The 19,646-nt window shown below is 37.4% G+C and overlaps 1 protein-coding gene across 1 annotated transcript in view; it reads right to left on the bottom strand.

Annotated features, from left to right (window-relative positions):
* rims2b (regulating synaptic membrane exocytosis 2b) overlaps positions 1-19,646 on the bottom strand; it is a 172,719-nt gene that overhangs the window by 95,879 nt on the left and 57,194 nt on the right. The window contains exon 7 of the mRNA XM_082186686.1: positions 221-1,098. Within this exon, the coding sequence (XP_082042812.1) occupies positions 221-1,098 (878 nt within the window). The remainder of the gene's footprint in view (positions 1-220; positions 1,099-19,646) is intronic.

Genomic DNA, 19,646 nt, shown 5'->3' with positions numbered 1-19,646 from the left:
TTATTTGTCTCTCTAAACAATCTATACAACATCATTAAACTCTCTGCTGCCACCATCAGCTCTGGAGCACCATGAAGGTCAACCATGAAGGTGCAGCTCTTTCTAGGCAACTGATATAACAGGAGTCACATCTGAGATTACTTTTCTTACTGAAACTCTGCAAATGTTCTTAATCAACAATGAAATTATATCATTTTCATTTTCAGCCAGCAGCGTTTACCTTTTTCACTGATGGACTCACTTTCCAGCTCCACATCCTCACAGCTGGTGTACTCTGGCGTGGTGGCCAACTCCTCCTCTGAGCTGCTGAAGCTGCCCATGGTTCTGAGCTTGCCAAGGCGTTTACTTCGGTTGGGTCGAGGTGGAGGAGGCCGAACCGATTCGGATTGGTCTGAGCTTAGGGAGTCATTTCGCAGCATGCTATCCATTTTATCCCGATTGTTCCTGCGCATAGCTGAGCTAGGGTCCAAGTGGTGCTGTTGGGGTATGGGTTTCCTTGTTGGCTCCGCCGGTCCTCGCCGGCTTTCACCCAGCACAGGGCTGCGGTGGGGTGTTGGTGGGCTATGATTCGACATCCGATGTCCTGGTGAGCTCCTGTCCTCAGAATATGAGAGTTGACTTGGACCACCCAATAGAGGGAGGCGTGACTTCCGCACACTGGGGCCATGCAGAGGCTCGTCAAGTTCTGTATAAGCAAGTGAGACGTCACTATGGCGCCGCTCATGCCGTGCCCGTGACACCTGGGCGTGGATGCGCATCTGCTCCTCGTAGGGCTGGGGTTTGACCGGGTAGCGCGCCAGGTTGGGGTCACTGCGGTAACGGGCCTGGTATTCCTCCTCACGGCGCCTCTGGAGTTCATAGTCATCTAACTGGCCGTCCAAACGCTGGCCTTGCGAGTGCCAGCGTCCTCGACTGTCTCGATAATCTCCCACCTCGTTGTACATTCTTGAACTCCTTGGCGAACGGCCAGGGTCACGTCCGTAGTCGGACGGAGAGCGAGGCATGCCACCTTCAGCCGGGGCATACTGCAATCCTCCTTCCCCCTCCCTTTGGTTATATGCCGCGTTTGGGTCTCTGGATGCTGATGGGCTTCTGTTTCTAAGAAAGGAAAAAGAAAATAATGTCAGTGTGACTGGTCAATACAGTGAGGCAAGTCTAAAGCAAATAAGCAAATGTAGACAATCACAAATGAGCTTTGGGCACCTCCTTTTCTCTTCAAGCAATTCAGATAAGAGATGTGTAAAACTACATACTTTAAAAATTAACAAGAGGGTGAGTTGTCTGAACAATTAATCTGCCTAAAGGAAGCCCTGTAGATTACTCTGATTTAGGGTAATGCCCAAGACTCAGTTCAGATGTGTTTCACATTGGATGCATTCTTGTGTTCAAAAACAACTGGATGTAGCACTAAAGACTGGAACAGTGTCTCAGGATGTTCATGGTGCAGGATGCTAAAGACTGGTCAGAAATCTTGAGAATAATCATGATTATTTTATTATATGGGCAGCCTCAATTTTTTAACAGTAAAAAATAAATCTACATACAGTTTTGTGGGGAAATGTTTCATTGGGAAATGTTTCTCAGGTTGCAACATCTAATATTACTCTAATAGACAGAAAACCAGACAACTCCAGAGGGTATACAATTACAGAGATAAATACAAAATAAATATTTTTTTCTTCATTACAATTACAATACAGCCAATTATTTAATTTTGGAAACAAAGTCACACTTTTTTTTCTCACACAGAATAAATTAACCTTATCCATAAAAATATTATTGGCATAAAAAAATAAATAAAAAAAACACTGAACTGAACTAGTAAGCCATACAGATCTATGTGAAATTACTAGACCCTTAGACTAAACTGTTTGACGCAAACAGTCACCTCAAGTTCACTGCCCAAGAGTCCATACCCATTTGGCTTCAGGACTCTCTTGTTTAAGCAGGCATACGTCAACAAGCATCACTGTTGTTCCTGCCCTGGAGCTCTTTCATCATGAGGAGCCCACAGGGACTGTGAGAGTGGGCAGTTGGATCGGGTTCGGTGGTCCTGGGACCAGTCTGCCATAACAGACCTTTGAGCCATATCTTTCATAGTGGTTAACCTTTAAGAGCAGAGAGTTTGGCTCTAGCCACAATCATGAGGGGAATTTTGTCACACTGAGTTTATTTACCTCCCTTTCTTTCTTTCTTTCTTTCTTTCTTTCTTTCTTTCTTTCTTTCTTTCTTTCTTATTACCTACATCATGTCATGCCAGCCAGTGTCACTTACAGCAGATGCCACTAACTCTCCAGCACTGGTTCAAAAAGGAGACAATGGGATGGGTGTGATTGTAAAAGTAAACATCACTTTTACTATTGCTCATACTTACGGTTAGCGATTTGAGCAAACCCATAACCCTAAATAAACCCAAAATAAAACTTCAGCGAGTAACTCATCTCTCATTCTTTGTGTTTTAGGCACGAATGATACTTCAAATTATGTGACTTGTTGAGAAGAATGCACTGAGCATCAGTGAAGCACCGAGAAAATTTTGGCAACTACCCACAATCCCTTACAGTGGGGAGTTTTTGCATGGGCAAACATTTTACTTTTATTGACCCGGGCGATACATCATTAAATGATTGTGCAGAGTCAGCAGCAGTGCCATATTGAGCTGTACCATATTCCAGCACTAAATGACTGCTAAATGTCTAAAATGTGACATCAACCATTGGGCCATCATATGCATGATTGCAATGTTTACCATGTGCAAAGCTCTATGAGCTTCTCAAACAGAGCAGCCCGACACAGCAAGATAATATTTTAAAACATTCTGTACGTGTACAGTACACAATTACAACGTTATAGATTGTTTGCTTTAAAATAAAGGCCATCTTGAGCACAGATGCTAGACTGTGAAAAGACCCAGAAAAAAAAAAAAGAGAAAGAAAAACAAAATCTGTATTGCACTATTTGTGAACAGAATTCTTTAATGAATAGGCTATAAAGTTTAAAAAACAGCATTTATTTGAAATAGACATTTTCTAAAACATTATAAATGTTTTACTGTCACTTTTGATCAAATTAACACATTATTTTTGAATAAAAGTTTTTTTTTAAATCTTACTGACCTCAAACATTTGAATAGTAGTGTATATTATAACAATATGTATATTATAGTAATATAATATGTTCACATTCAGGGCATTGATACTGCATAGAAAGGAACTCAACCCCATTAGGATGCTCAAAACAGCATCTTAGTGAGACAAAAAGAGGAAGACAAATTGAATGTTTAAATTCCATATCTATGCAAACCTCACCACGAGCATGATAAGCTTTCCTAACTGTACGGCCAGCTCTCTGCGGGCATTACTCAGGCGTTATAATTACTCGTCTCAAAACATCTGTACGCCTGTCACAAAACCGTCAACTAAGCAGCATTCAGTGAGAGCCACTCAACTGTATCACAAACGCTGCACAGGCACAAAAAAAATAAATTAAAAAAAATCCACGGCTGAGCGCGTCACGCATGCACGCACCTGTCAGTCAAGAGCTGCACATCTGGGCTGCGGGCGTGAGCATGTTGAGTGCGTGGCTGCATCAACCACAAATCCCTGGTTGAGCGCTGTGCACCACACCGCTACGCTGAAGGGCTGAAGAGGTCCAGCTGGGGGGAAACCAGGTCACCACTACAGAAAACACAAGCACTACTCCCGTAGTACAGCAGCTGCTAGCTTAGCACATCATCCACCCCTCCCAGCATGCCCTCACACACGGAGGCGTTACGGTCAGGCCGCACCGGAGCGAAGAGTCAATTCTAGAAAGCCGAAGTGGGCCGAGAGGTGCCGACGGGTGCCGAGAGGCCGAACGCACGAGGAGCAAAGGCTTCTGGGACTGGAGAGCAGTGTTACCATTTAATGCTGTTATCACAGGCTGTATTTAGCTGGAGGTCAAGCACGACTTTACCCTGCAAGGAGGATTATGGTACTTAGCTGATTACTGGCTGCCTGACGGTTATTGCCTACCAATTGTACGGCTTGGGAACTCCTTCTCCGAGTTGGATTTTCGGCATAATCATCTTCCTCTTTGCCCCGGCAAACTCCAAGAACAAAGCGACACAATATCCCAGTGAAATAAACCTCGATATTATGTATCAGCATATATAACTTGGCTGTCTCAGCATGTATATGCAGCAATTGCATGCATGTGTGTGTGGGGGGGGGGCGTATTTCCCTGAGCTCTGAGCAAGTGTGGGCATGTTCACAAATATTCATAAATCTGGTGTGTGTGTGTTGAGGAATACACAACAGTCCAGTCTCTTTCTCAAGCAGACCATATACTGTCTATGAAGCAGACAGATTAACTCAGGGCCTTGTGAGCATGTGTGCATCTGTGTGACAGTGAGAACATAGCGCCACCTACAGTCAGTGAAATATAATACACTGAAGCGGACTGGTGTTAATTAAGTGGGTGTACTAAAATTATATAAAAATGACGTGTATATTTTTTATGCTAAAATTAGTGTTATGAGGTTTTTTTTTTAATAGCCCATGCAGATATCTACACAAAAAAAAGTATAGAATCTACAAAAAAAAAGTATAGTAAGGAATGTAGGGCTTCATGATTTGAGGGAAAAATCGAATTGCGATTTTTCTGCTAAAAATTGCAATTGAGAATTTAAAATGTGATAAAAAAAAAAAATCCCTGTTTGCTGTTCATGTTTGTTGGGCTGCACAATTTGGCCAAAATGTTGTGATTGTATATCAGTATGGCTGTATAATAATAATAATAATAATTCAATATATTAAATAAAAATTACAAAATTACAAAATAAGAAACATTAATATTATAATATTTCATTGTACATTAAAAACAAGTTTTTTATTATAATAATTACTTTATTTTACATATAACTGTAAAATTACAATACTAATATTTATGGCTTAATTTCTTAAATTTTAAATGTCAAACCATCAAAATTGTATTTTGACAAAGCCCAGGCTCCACAAATGGCAAGAAAAACAAACTGGCCCAGCCTTGGCCACGAAACATAACAAACAGTGTTCCAGCCAATAACCGACAAGAATGATTTGGGGGTGGGGGTTGGGGGGTAAGTGCGTGTGCACATGAAGGGGGGTGTGGGGAGTGGAAGAGAGAGAAGCATGAAGAGGGAAGTTAGCTAGAGGAGAGATGTCCTAGACAATGACAATTATATTCTTGATAATTTGGATATGGCTGACACACGACCAAAGAGACGACGTTCCGATGAACAAATAACAAAGAAGAGGGAAAAGGAGAAGGAATGCGAAGTCCCGAATTTACATCGGAAAAGCGTTCAAAAGGTGGCGAGAACTCCGCCGGCAGAAGGGCTTCCAATCCGACATTCAGGTGGCTCTGTTTTTGCTGGACAGGTGTGTAAATCCAGTTTGGTTTTTCTAAATGGTTCATGACTGTTTCAGGAAGCACGGAAGGGAGGGGGAGGGGACGGGATGAGGAGGAGGGAGGGTCGAGCTAGCCTCCGTTTTGTTTGACAATAAGTGACGTCACCCAACATCGCTTAGAGCACCTTTAACACCTGCATTTATCTACCAATGTGAATGGAACACTGTACTAAACACTGAATCTACAGTGCCACTGCAGAAGAAATTGTATTTTAGCTTGCGGTTTAAATTCATGTGAAAATATCAATATTGCATTGCAGGCAGCAAAGGGAGTGAGAATGACTCTTATGACCCTAGTCTTTTTTCCAATTCATCAAAAACAGTCAGTGACAGTAAATACTGAATTAATTACTCGCTTACTGAATCACAAGTCAGATCACTTTCAGTCATGTCTGACTGTTCCTGTGTTATGTAGTATTTAAGGTTTCTGAGGTTTTTAAACAGTGTAATCATTGTATTTTGAAATGCTATGTATTTTTTGTGTTTTTGTTTACTATGTAGCTAGGACATAATATATACCTAAAGTTAATACAGCATTTACGCCAACCACTGTGCTATTAAAATCTGTTTAAAATCTGTGTAAACACACCTTGCCAGCACAGCAATGCCCTAGAAACCACCTAGAACATCCTAAGCAACTGCACACCAATAAATTGGAAACCACCTACATCCTGCCTTCAGTCTTCAGTGTCACATAATCCTTCAGAAATCATTTAGTTATGCTGATTTGAGACATTTCTTAATATTATCCATGTTGAAAACAGCTGCTTCAGTTTTATGTAGAATCCGGGTTTCATTACCATTTAAAAAAAGATTTTATAAAATCAATACTTTTATGTAGCAAGGACGCATTAAAATGATCAAAAGTCACAAACAAGACATTTATAATGTTACAAAATATTTCTATTTCAAAAATTTCTTTTAACTTTTTATTATCCAAAGAATTCAACAACAAAAAAATGAAGCAGCACAACTGTTTGTACTCAACATTGATAAAAAAAAATTGCAGCAAATCAGTATATTAGACTGATTTCTGAAGGATCATGTGACACTGAAGATTAGAGTAATGGCTGCTAAAAATTCAGCTTTGATTCATTTGACAGTAATGATTTACATTTTGAAATATACAAGACATATTTTAAATTGTAATAATATTCCATAATTTCACTGTTTTTACTATATTTTTTATCAAATAAATGCAGCCTTGGTGAGCATAAGAAACTTCTTTCAAAAACATAAAAAAACATAACCAAAAACTGTTGACCAGTAGTGTATAAGATGAAATTTCCAGATTTGTCTAATATTAAAACATCTTAGTCACCTCTAGTTGGCCCCGGTCCCCTGGTTGAGAACCACTGCACAAGCGAGAAATGACACACTGCACCTTCTCAACTAATGTTGCTAACCTAGTAGCAAGGTTCATCATCCAGTCCCACTTTAGGACAGATGGTATAAATCAAATCCGCCCAGTACATTGATTTCAGCAGAGCATTCGTGCTGTGATCGGCCCGTTGGACCCTCCACACAGTGTTCAGACAGCAGCAGAGATCACAGCCTCTCACCAAGGGGGATCCGTCTGACCTGCTTCCATGTAAAAGCTCTAAGACTGCCTTATTAGCATCTCAAGACACACACACACACACACACACACTGTAAGTAGGGCATACCCCAGTAGAGCGGGACACACTCCATAAAAGAGGTGCAGAAAATTCAGGGAAGAGAATCAACCACAACAGTAAGGTAAATAGACCTGCGAATAAAAAATATGACAATGTGAAATGTGACAGGGTCACAAATCAGTATTTTTTTCAAGGTACATGGTGTCATTCATTACCATACGTCACTTTACCATTATACCGTACAAAAGTGCATTAAACGGAAGTTGCAATAGTCTTTTCTTCCCTATTGTGATGTACATCTGAGTTTCTCAAACATGATCTTGTCCATCGGGAATCGATGGGATCATTAAGTCATTGTGGTTTGCTATTTCTGTGATCTCATGTGAGTGACAGTTTGTTCCGCCCTCACGCCAGTAAACACGTCATCAGAGAAGAGAAAAGATGTCATCACAAGAGGGAGGGGAAGCTATTTTGATGAAAGATTACAAGGGAACATGAATTTAAAACAATAATGATGTGCACAGATAAATAATTTATAACAAATATTGCAATATTCCATAAAAAATTAAAGAATTGTCAATTTTGATTTTATGTTGACTTTAAAGGCAAAGCAGGGCCATCACATTATATAAAAAAAAAATAAGATAGTCTGGATCTTAATATAAGTTATATTTAATATGTTAATAATAGTATTTAATGTATTATATTTGAATCATAAAAACAACTGGCATTTGACCACGCAAAATTCATTGCCACAATGTTAAGCAGTTGCCAGGATGTTGTTATGTGGTTCCTAAGGTGCAGTGAATTCATAGCGTGTTGCTATGCACTTGCTATGGTTTTCTGGGTAGTTGCTAGGGCATTGCTTGATGGTTGCTATGATGTTCTGAGTGATTTTTTGCACATTGCTATGTGGTTGTTAGGTTATTTTGGTGGTTGTTAGGCATTGCTAGGTGGTTACTACTAGTGTGTTCTGAGTGCTTTTTAGCATGTTGCTATGTTGATGCTAAGGTGGTGGATACTAGGGTGCATTGAATGGTTCCCAGTGTGTAATTTTAGCATGGTATATGGATGCTAAGGTGTTAGGGTGGTTGGTAGGGTGCTCTGGGAGGATGCTGACATGTTAGGGTGGTTGCTAGGGTGTTGCTAAGTGGTTGTTAGGATGATCTGGGTGGTTGCTAGTGCTAGTGATTATTAGCACGTTGCAATGTGGTTGCTAGGGTTTTCAGGTGGTTGTTAGGCCATTGCTAGGTGGTTACTAGTGTTGAAATGTGAATGCTAAGGTGTCAGGGTGGTTCCATAGGGGTTTGCTAAATTTGATCAAGTTACTGTTACTGTTACAAGTTACTGGGCATCTCTACGTAGGGTAATGGGTTAGTTCAAATTATGAACCCTGAGTATGAGCAACAGTGATGCTTGCCTTAGCAAATGCCACTATAATATTTCTCTCTTAAATCATAGCTGACTGCACTGAACTATTATAATAAGCTTCACCATTAGTTAGATTACAGAATGCTATAGACCTGTCATTTAACCCCCCCACATCCAAGCAACACCAATATCCAGAGACAATACCACAAAAAAAACGCAACTCTGCGCTAAGTACAACGTGCCAGACATGAGTCATAGTTCAGAAGGCAGTAGCGGAATGCTCCAGAACGTTGGTGCAGTACTCTGAATCTATTAGTATGCTCGTTGTGTTCCAAATATGCACTGATTTTAATTACCTACTCTTCTGATTCAGCGTACATCACTCAAGCACTGCACTTCTGATGGAGTAATGCTGTTTACTGGAGTCCAAAACCCTTGTAACTTCCTCTCTTTCCAATGGAAAGAGAAGGAAGGTTTAAAAAATAGTTTACAAACCAAAAAAATATACAGTATATTCTGTAATTTTTTTATTCATTTTATTTCATCTGTGGAGTACAAAAGGAGTTTTTACGCTCTTTTTCTTGCAATTGTCTGAAAATAAATTTTGATTTTGATTGCTGAAAAATGGCTGCTGAAAATTCAGCTTTGCCATCACAGGAATAAATTACATTTTAAAATATAATGGAATAGAAATCGGATCTATTAAATTGTAATAATTTATTACAATTTAATAGATCCGATTTCTATTCCATTATATTTTAAAATGTAATTTATTCCTGTGATGGCAAAGCTGAATTTTTATTACTAATAATTGTTCAAAATATTACTGTTTTACTGTATTTTTGATCAAATTAATTAAGCCTTGGTAAGAGACTTCAATCTTGCCAAACTCAAAATGTTTGAACAGTGGTGTACAATGAACATGAACTGAAGCTTTCAAACTTCAAAAAAAAGTATCATAAAAGTAATACATACGACTTATGTCCTATATTCTACTTCTGTGCTTATACACTATATACGTAAGTCTTCTCATATTATGCAATAGCTCTGTGTGAGGAACAGAGCAAAATTTGCTATTCATTAACAATTATTCTTTTGAGACAGATTGTTTCAATAAATCATTTGATCCAGTTCACAAAATCATCTGAATGATTCTTTTGTGAATCAAACTGATGAATATAACTATTTTGACTTCAATTTCAGTCTGTACCTCAAACAAAGCTTGTATAAATTCAGAAGACTTGGAACACAAAGTTTTTGACGTTGAAAGACATTGACCTTAATTGCATGAAAAAGAGTGGCCAGCAACACATCATTCCGAATTTCTCTTTTGGTGTGAAGTAAAAGAAAGTCATGCATGTTTAGACCAACATTAGGGTGAGTAAATCATGTTAGTATTTTCATTTTTGAGCAAACTTTTGCTTTATATGCACTTCCTTTCTTGTAAGGATCACTCTTTAACTAATGGGCACTCCAGTGTGGTGGGATTTGAAACACTTAGTCCAGCGCTGCACACAGACAGTCTCTATTTTGGGCCTGGACAGGCAGGTCATAGGGCCGTAGAGTGCCTTGCAGGCTGCTGAATAAATAATTTGTTCCTTTATATAGTGGGTGAAGTGGATGCCGGTTGAGTCGGCAGCCTTTAAAAGAGGATGCGAGCAAGAGTATAAATGAACACACATTGGTTCCTCTGACGCATGCGATGCAGCACAGCGCAACGAGAGATGTGGGTAAGCGGCGCAGTCAGAAGGGAGACTTTCTCGTCTCATTTTAAATTAAAACAGATTTTCTCTCTCTTCTCTCTTAGATAAACACTGCCCTATTCATCCACTCCAGTCGAGCCCTTTCTAGCACTTTCAATCAGATTTCACACAAAAGAAAAATGCAGTGCGGCACACAATGGCTGAAGTGTAGAAAATTGCAGTGGCTCTGAGAGCAGAGAGCTAAAAATGCGTTGGCGACCAGCTCGGAGCTAAGTATCACTGTTATTTCTATAGCAAAGTTTGTTTCTCAAGGGCAGAAGTGATGAATATTTCTCTGCGCATTATCAAAGGCAGAGAGATGTCATGTTGCTGTCAGTGACGGAGAGGATGGGAGCTCTGAGGGGGATGAAACGGCTGTGGGTTTGGGAAATGACACTCTACAGTGTAGCAAGAAGTGTTGTGTGCAGACTTTTCGTGTGGAGTCAAGACAGTCTTCAAAAATGCCTGGGACACAGAGATGCACTGAAACTGTGATCATGTTCGCCTACTCTGTAAAACGCTCCAGCATGTAGAATACATGCAACACTCATTGCAAAAACACTGATGCAGAGCAAGATATTTCCAGATTAATATGATATATTTTGATCAATACTTTTTTTCAGCAAGGATGCATTAAAATTGTCAAAAGTGACAGTAAATACTTTTACATTGTAACCATTTTTTATTTTATTTTTTTTTTTAAATAAATTCTGTTCTTTTGAATGTTCAGATTCATCAAAGAATCTTTTTTTTTTTTACCATGGTTTCCATAAACATATTAAGCAGCTGTTTTCAACATTGATACTATTAAGAAATGTTTCTTAAGCAGTAAAGCACATATTAGAATGATTTCTGAAGGATCATGTGACACTGAAGACTGAAGAGTAATAATGCTGAAAATTCAGCCTTGACATCACAGGAATAAAATGCATTTGATAATATATACAAATATAAAACAGTTCTTTTAAATTGTAATAATATTGCAATATATTACTGGTTTTACTTTTTTTATATCATAAAATTGCATCCCATAAAATTGAGCATAAGAGGCTTCTTTCAAAAACATTGAAACATCTTAGTGACTTAGGCCTACTGGTGATCAGTTACTGTTCCACATAAGATAGAGTCATAGCAGGTTTTAAACAACATGAGGGTGAGTAAATGATGACAGAATATATATATATATATATATATATATATATATATATATATATATATATATATATATATATATATAATGAACTACTACTTTAATAAAAATAAACGTGCTACCTTCAATACTTAGTTTTACTTAAACAGGTATCAGTAACAGAATGTACCACAAAGAAATGTGTTACGTATTTTAGGAAGTACTTCCTGAATTGAACTTTTTAACCATAACACATTAATACATTTTCAAATATGTAACATGAATTACTTTATTTAATTGTCTGATAAATAAACTGAATACCCCTCCCTTCTTCATAAAAAAGTAATTCATATGAAAATGAATGTGACACCTTGTCTCCACGTCAAATGAGCAACAAATTTAGATTTAGATTCAGCTGTCTATGCTGTAAGCAATGTCTTTCCAGGGTTCTTAGTTACTGCATACAAACTGTTGAAAAAATATCACTTTGAATATAAACAACAATTGCAATGATGGGTACAAATCCTCCTGGGAAGTTCGTATTTACGAAGTGGGAAGTGTGGGAAGTTTTCAAGTCACTTTCGTCGGAGTAAGATGGGGGTGCACTTTCTCTTAATTAACTACAAAAGAAATACAGCAAGGTTCTTAAACTACTTCTAGAAAATGAAGAACAAGGAATGTGCATCAGGTTTGTTTTGCTTTTTTATGTTTTTAATTAATTTATGAAGGCACTGTAAACTTTATCGTTACATATTATATTGTTATATTATAATGCCATCATATTTTGTGCAGGCAATTAGCTTACTATGCTGTAAAAAGGAAATCCACAGCATCACTTCTAAATACTTGTAAGTATTGTGGTACTGCGCCATGTTTCTCACTGACACGTCCCCAACTCGTAAAGATCGGGACTTAAAGAAAATCCCGAGCTTCCCACTTGTATTTACGACATTGTGGTGGCATTCATGTGCCAAGCATAAAGCTACCGTTCTGAAGAAGAGAAGAGACTTAAAGCAATACCAAAGTTGTTAACGAGTTACTTTCCATTAGAATTAATAATTTATTGTTACGTTATTTCATTAGTCCTCCAAAAAGAACACTAATTATTATTTTTTTTATACCTACACTGGTCCTCCAAAAAAGCAAGCAAAATTTCTCCTAAACTGATCCCCCATCTCATCCATTTCATCACTTACTCTACCCCCTGTTCTTGAAATACATTGAAAATCCCCCAAAATATATTTCACATTTTTTTTATTTAAGCCTGAATAACTCTGTCTTCCACAAATAAAAAGGTATTCCAGGTAGTCGGCTAAATATTGTGATGAAATATCTTGTCTGTCCTATATAAATAACTCTAAATGTAATCCGAAAACCTTGACCTAATAGGCAAAGGTCAAGCAGCCTCCCATAGCATTAGCATGCATTAATTTGTCCATGTTAACTAAGCAAGGCCACCACCATACAAATGATCATTTTTAAAGGAATAGTTCACTTTAAAATGAAAATTCTGTCATCATTTACTCACCCTCAAGTTGTTTCAAACTATGTGAAGTTATTTCTTCTGCTGGCCACAAAGGAAGATATTTTGAAGAATGTCAGTAACCAGACAGTTGATGGACCCCATTGACTTTCATAGTAGGAAAAGAAAATACTATGGAAGTCAATGGGGCCCAATCAACTGTTTGGTTACCGACATTCTTCAAAATATCTTCCTTTGTGTCCAGCAGAAGAAATAACTTCACATAGGTTTGAAACAACTTGAGGGTGAGTAAATGATGACAGAATTTTCATTTTGAAGTGAACTAATACATTAATGCTACATGCCTCTCCTCCTACAAGCACAATGTTGTAGGAACAGGTTACAAACAGTGTCATCACATCTGTCGGTTCTTTAAGGGCTTCGTATTGTTACAATGAACGTGATAGAGGCTCAAAAATGATCTCTTATTGATGGGATTCACTCAATAGACGCACAATGCTGTTAATCTCCCAATCAATGATCTTATTAGGACAAATATCCTGCCAGCTAAATGGCATCATTTAAATTTAACCTCAGTTTAAGGATCAATAAACCATCACCAAACTCCAACCCTTGATTTATCTTCAGCTTGTCTATTACATCTGCCCTGACCTTATTAGTGCTGCTTGATAAGGCAACACTCACTATTGTTAATGCTATAACTCACCCCACAAAATTTTGAAATGAATGATGCCTCAAATCATGTGGCTCTTTGAGGAAAGGTATGCTATAACTTTTCTAAGTGACTTCTTTTCCTGGTAGGCAGCAAATTAAAATAGCGGAAAAATCCCATAAGCTTAGCTATGTTTCCATTCATGTATTTTTATGTGAACTTTGAGATATCGCATTAAGAACACTGGATGAAAAAGCCAACATGCGCATAAAATCTTAAAAATTGCACACGATGCTGTCTCACACGATTGCATTCCCAAATATCAGGTATCTGCCTCTGAATGCAGAATAACATGACAGCGTTTTATTGTGTTTTATCTGCGCACTCTGAGGGTCAAGTAATTTATTATGTCGGAAAAAAGTCACAATCTTCCCTGATTGCAGCAACTTTTTATTATTTTAATGCTGATGCCAGTTTTCTAGTAAGCGAAGATTTTGTGTTCTTGAACACATGTGATGAAAACAGTCAAAAATATTTTGTGCGATATCCCAGCTTTTGATGTGCAAAACATATTTTCAAAACAGAAGAAACTGTGGGTTGCTCGCATGGCAAATCGAATAATCATAATCTAAAGACGCAGCTTTTCTGAAAGGGTTTTATCAACTGTCCAACAGCTTAAGTACAGCAAGTTAATTAAAGTGCCCCAATTATGCTTTTTCGAATATTGCCTTTCATACAGTGTGTAATATAGCTTGTTTGTGAATGTTAAAGGTGCTCTAAATTAAAAGGTAGCAACTCTGTGGAGTTTAACAAGCAAGTTTAGATTAATTTCTAACAAATACGTGGAAAGCATTTCCTTCCCCATTAATGGTAAACAAATATTGTGATAATATTTTTGGCCAAATCGCCCAGTTCTACTTGCGGGTGGTCTATTATTTGATGGGCCAGTAAGCAACCACCTAGCAATGTACCTAGAACACCATGGCGACTGCATAGTAACTCTATAAACCATTCAGAACACCTTACAAACCAAATACAACAGCCTTTTTTAGCAACACCTCTGCAAACACCCACAGCACCCTAGCTTTCTGCCAGTGAGTTTTGCACAGGTAAGAACCACTCACACACTTTTTAGGAAAATATACAAATCCAGTTTCATTTGCACTGTCTGCAGAACTTCCTAGATAAAGCACTTAAATGAATGAATAAACATTTCACTATAATCATTTAAAATCATTTATTAGGCAGCGTTTTAATCCAAGGGTCTGTACAAACATTGTACGCTAGAATTGTCTTACAACATTTTAAAGTATTTGCATAAATAGTAATTTACAATATGATAAGCATTATAGTATGTAATAAAAATAGTGGTAACATAGCCTACAATAAGGTTTCATTAGTTAACTGTAATAACTACATTAATTAACATGAACTGCACTTCTAGCATTTATTAATCTTTGTTAATGTTAATTTCAACATTTACTATTAATACATGATTAAAATCAGTAGTTGTATTTGTCAACATTATGCACTGTGAAGTAACATGAACAAACAAAATCAACAAATTAACAGCTGTATTTTTATTAACTAACGTTAACAAAGATTAACAAATACAGTAACAAATGAATTGGTCATGGTTAGTTTATGTTAGTTAATACATTAACTAATGTTAACAAAGGAAACCTTATTGTAAAGTGTTACAAGAATGGGTAATGTTACAATAGAGACTTTAATGTAACCAAGAAAACACAGCTTTTTATTTTGGGTTGTAAATACACTATATAATATTATTGTTTAAATGTTTGGGGACAGTAACATTTTTTTAAAGTAATTCATACTTTTATTCATCAAGGCCGCATTAAACTGGTCAAATGTGACAGTAAAAAGTGTTACATTGTTACAAAATGTTAATATTTTAAATAAATGTGGTTCTTTTGAACTTTATTCATCAAAGAATAGAGACTTTAAATATAAAAAAATATTAACAAGCCCAAACTTTTGAAAGGTAGTGTATATATGTAATATATAATCTAAAACGTACCTCACTTGACATACAGTATGATACAAAATAAGCATATTTACTTGCATCAGTGGAGCTGCACCTCTTTTGACTTTCCACCACTTGAAAAGAGAGAAACATCGAAGTCCAACATTATAACAGATCCAGCCCGCAACGGGATGGGCTGCTCTGACTGTCCATCGATCAGTTTGGATTTCCATTAAAAGGAGCTGGCACACAAGGACTGACTGATTCAGAGCGAGTGCTTTTGGGAAGAGAGTACACTAGAGAAAATACAGCTTCTAAATAATCAATGATTGAGGGAGTAAATCAGCCAGAGTGAAAGAGGCCGAAATGTGGCCGGCAATTTATTAAGACATCTGAGGGAGTCAGATTCCATTTCTGTAGCCCACCACTCACATGCAATATCAACAGCATTAGTGCAGAGACCAGGGATACAACTAAATGATTTGGTCCATTGAGATATGGGTTGCTACTAAGTGGGTATAAGGCTTTTGCAAATAAAAGCCTGAATTGTAAAAAGGGCTGGGCGGTGTGACGGGATATACAGCGCAGTGCGACCATACAAATTCTGCTATACAGTATACACAGCAGATTTACTTTACATTATTTGCACGACTGTTAAATTTCTAAAACTATGTAAATAACCTTTATGTGCCAAATATATTTGGAATTCCATGAATGTAACTAACAAACTAAGTATATATGGATGATGATGATGATGATGATGATGATAATAATTACACAAATGGCAGATAATATGATTCAGCATCTTTGTTTTTGTTTTGTTTGTTTTTTAAATAAGATACAAATGCAAATTTTAAAGCAGATGAATAAACATGCAGTGAGGATCTCATCATCATCATCATCACACACAAACTCATTCACAATTCACTAACTCTGGGAGTCACACTGTTACTAGATAGCATGTCGACTGCATTAAAGTCTGTAATGTTGCCAATGCATAACTTATGTATCAGAAAACATTACGCACCATAAGTGAAATGATTTTTGGGTGACAGATAAAATATCTTAAAGGTGAACTAAGTAAACAAAGGTAACCTCTGAATAAACCACCACAAAAATAGCTAAAAATTCTGATTTATTAATAACAGAAAAATAAATTAATAGAATTTTCAAACAGATACATGTATCATAATTTCCCTCCCCATCTAAACCTATCATCTTGTAAAAAAGAAGATAGTCATAAAGTTAACATTAACTCAAAACTGACCCTATTAACTTTCCTAAATAATATATATATTAATCAATGTATGCTACTCCAAAGAACAATAATACTTGCCATGATCTTTTTATCAAAATGTAATAACACTTTTACTCAATGGCTGAAATCACTAATGCCTCTAATTGTTCAACCCCTCCTCTCCAACTATCTGTCAGAGACCACTTTGCACAATCCAGTCAGTTCCTGGAGGATAAAATCAAGTCCCTCCCTATATTTTCTGTTTCACTCAGAAATATGTCACTTTACTTAAATAAAAAGATAATGCTTGAAGTAAAAATATGATGCCTTCAACACATAGTGCAAACACTCAAGACTAGCCTAAATAACCTTTTTTATTTGTGTTTTTGGAGCATATTTTACGTTGAATGTTGCTGCCATGTAATTCTTTCTCAGTTTCTTCAGACTTTATAAGCAGATGACACATGCATATGACAAAGTGTTACTTTAACAAGATGGTCCTGTGAACACAAGACACTTGTGAAAGGCACTCATGGTTAAACCCGTCTACGAAACCATGACTCTGTGCTGTAGTCTGTATTTTGTGAATGAGAATTATGCTGTTTGTATTATGATATAATCCATATTCAGTGTTTCAGGTATGCTATAACATTGCTTAATAAATCATGACTTTACTGAATGACTCACTAGGACATTTATGTTATTGTGCTTGAGTTATAAATAGCTCAAGGCTCCTCATAGTCTAAATTAGCGTAATAAAGAAAGTCTCAAACCTACTCCAACAAAGAATCAGCAAAAAAAGCAATATATCTCTCACTATATAGATCTATATAGAAATTTACAGAAGGAGGCATTTAGATGCAAATTTTCCCTATAACCATCTAGCCAATTTATGAAAGGGACAAAAGAAAAACCTGACAATGTCCCAATGTCCTAAATCCAAGATGCTACGATCCCAGCTGGGATGTGAAAGTGGTAAAATAAACAGAATGGTTTAAAAATAAATAAATGCAAAGTGCACTGGCAAAAACATTCCTTCACTCCTTTACTATGCATTAGTGCTCATGTTACATACACTTTTTTACATTTATGTTATCTCTAAATTAAGTGATTATTTACTTAGAATATTATGAAATATGACTGAATAAAATTGGCTACATTAAGCTACAATAAATCATTTTTAAAAGTCAGATCAGGTAGAAACAGCTAGTTAGGGTAATAACTGCATGTTTTGTTTTTACTTTTTCACAGTGCATTGAGTAATCTAATAATACTAAATAAATTGCAATTATTTCCTGGCACAACTTGTAAATATACTTGTTAGTAGGTGTATTATTATTATTATTATTATTATTGTTATTATTATTGTAATTTAATTTAATTAATTGCATTTACATGCAGTGATTAACGGGCACTGTAATAAAGAGTGTTCCCATATTATCTTATGCAAAAATTATAAATGAAGCTGTTGGCACGGAGGCGCAGTTACCGTTATAAAACACCAATGCGAATCTTAAGCGATAAACAGCAGCGTAAGTTCAAAACCCACGGGATTCTTCAGCATGTTAATCTATAGCACTGGATGTCCCTGTGCTGTATTTCTGTATTCGTTTAGCTCTTGTGTGATGATCGGTGAGCGGGTATCGATCGCCTCACCTGCCGTTCCGCGCCTGTCCCAACAGCTCTGGCTTCGAGATGTTCTGGGGTGGCTTAAAATGCGATAGAAACGAGCTACAGAACTGTCGCAATGTCCCAAATTGCATTTTCACCTGCCCCCTCCTCCCTATCCGAACCCAGTAGTCTTTCACTTGAGGAAACAACAACAGCACACCCACAACCCCGCGACCGCTACATCCGACGCGCTGCCGTGTCGATCAAGTCCCATATTTTCCCGGAGATCTGATGGATGTGCGTTTCATGCTCCAGTCCTGAGGTGCTGCGGCTGCTGGGAGCGGGGGATGGATTCTTTCTGACGGCGTGCCAGAGAGAGAGAAAAACAGCGCTGCATTTTTACCGGCTGGAATATCTGGAGCTGCGTCCATGCGCCACCGTCTCGCCTCGGAGAATCAGACGAACTGGAGCAGCACAGACTCTCTCTCACACATCATTCCTGACGCGCTCGCACTGGCTGCTCGTTTCTGTGAGAGATGCGCAAACGGGAGAGTGAACACGGCGTTCTGATACAGTGAGCTCTCGGGAGAAGTACAGAGAGAGAGAGAGAGGCAAGAACAAGTGAGCATTTTTAGACTAGTGCATATGATAGCCTACCCTAATATGCTGTCTAAGCAGTCAGCTTACTAGGTTTTCAGACACAGCCAGTGCGCTAGAGTCTATTTCAGCAGACGCTCAAAGCACTGGAGCAGCGCGCACTCTACAGTGCACGAGTGATAGGCCTATAGCTATAACAACTTGTTTTATCTCGTAGGCCTTTATTATTTCGTATTTTATCTTTTACCTCATCGATGCCCGTTAAATGTCACTTTAAGAAGTGATTGGCCATTTAAAGAGGATTGGCAATGAGGGCGTTTCGTAGGCTACTTGGCGAATCGAATCTCCTTTAGCGTTCTGAGACGTCACGTGAGTATATTTTATTTTCCTTTCTAATGTTTTTCGGTGCTGCTAAAATCTTTAACCACATTTTACAGGACATTTTCTCTAACATGTTCATTAATTTATATATCTCCCTGTCATTATCATTATAAGAGCTATCATCATCGCAATCATTATAAAGTCACCAAAATGTACGATTCTTGGTTTATTTAAAGAAATATTGCAGTTTTAGTAAATGATCAGTGACTTTTTTTTTTAATCCATGTGCTTTTGTAATCTTTAAAGGGGTCCTTGATTATGATTTTACTTTTTTAACTTTAGTTAGTGTGTAATGCTGCTGTTGAGCATAAACAACATCTGCCAAGTTACAACGCTCAAAGTTCAATGCAAAGGGAGATATTTTCTTTTACAGAAATCACTTTTTAAGGACTACAACAAACGGCTGGT

Source organism: Leuciscus leuciscus, assembly GCF_965113295.1.
Source record: "Leuciscus leuciscus genome assembly, chromosome: 12".
In the NCBI taxonomy this organism is placed as follows: Eukaryota; Metazoa; Chordata; class Actinopteri; order Cypriniformes; family Leuciscidae; genus Leuciscus; species Leuciscus leuciscus.
The sequence above is the reverse complement of the archived record's forward strand: the minus strand, read 5'-3'. Positions and strand labels throughout refer to the sequence as shown.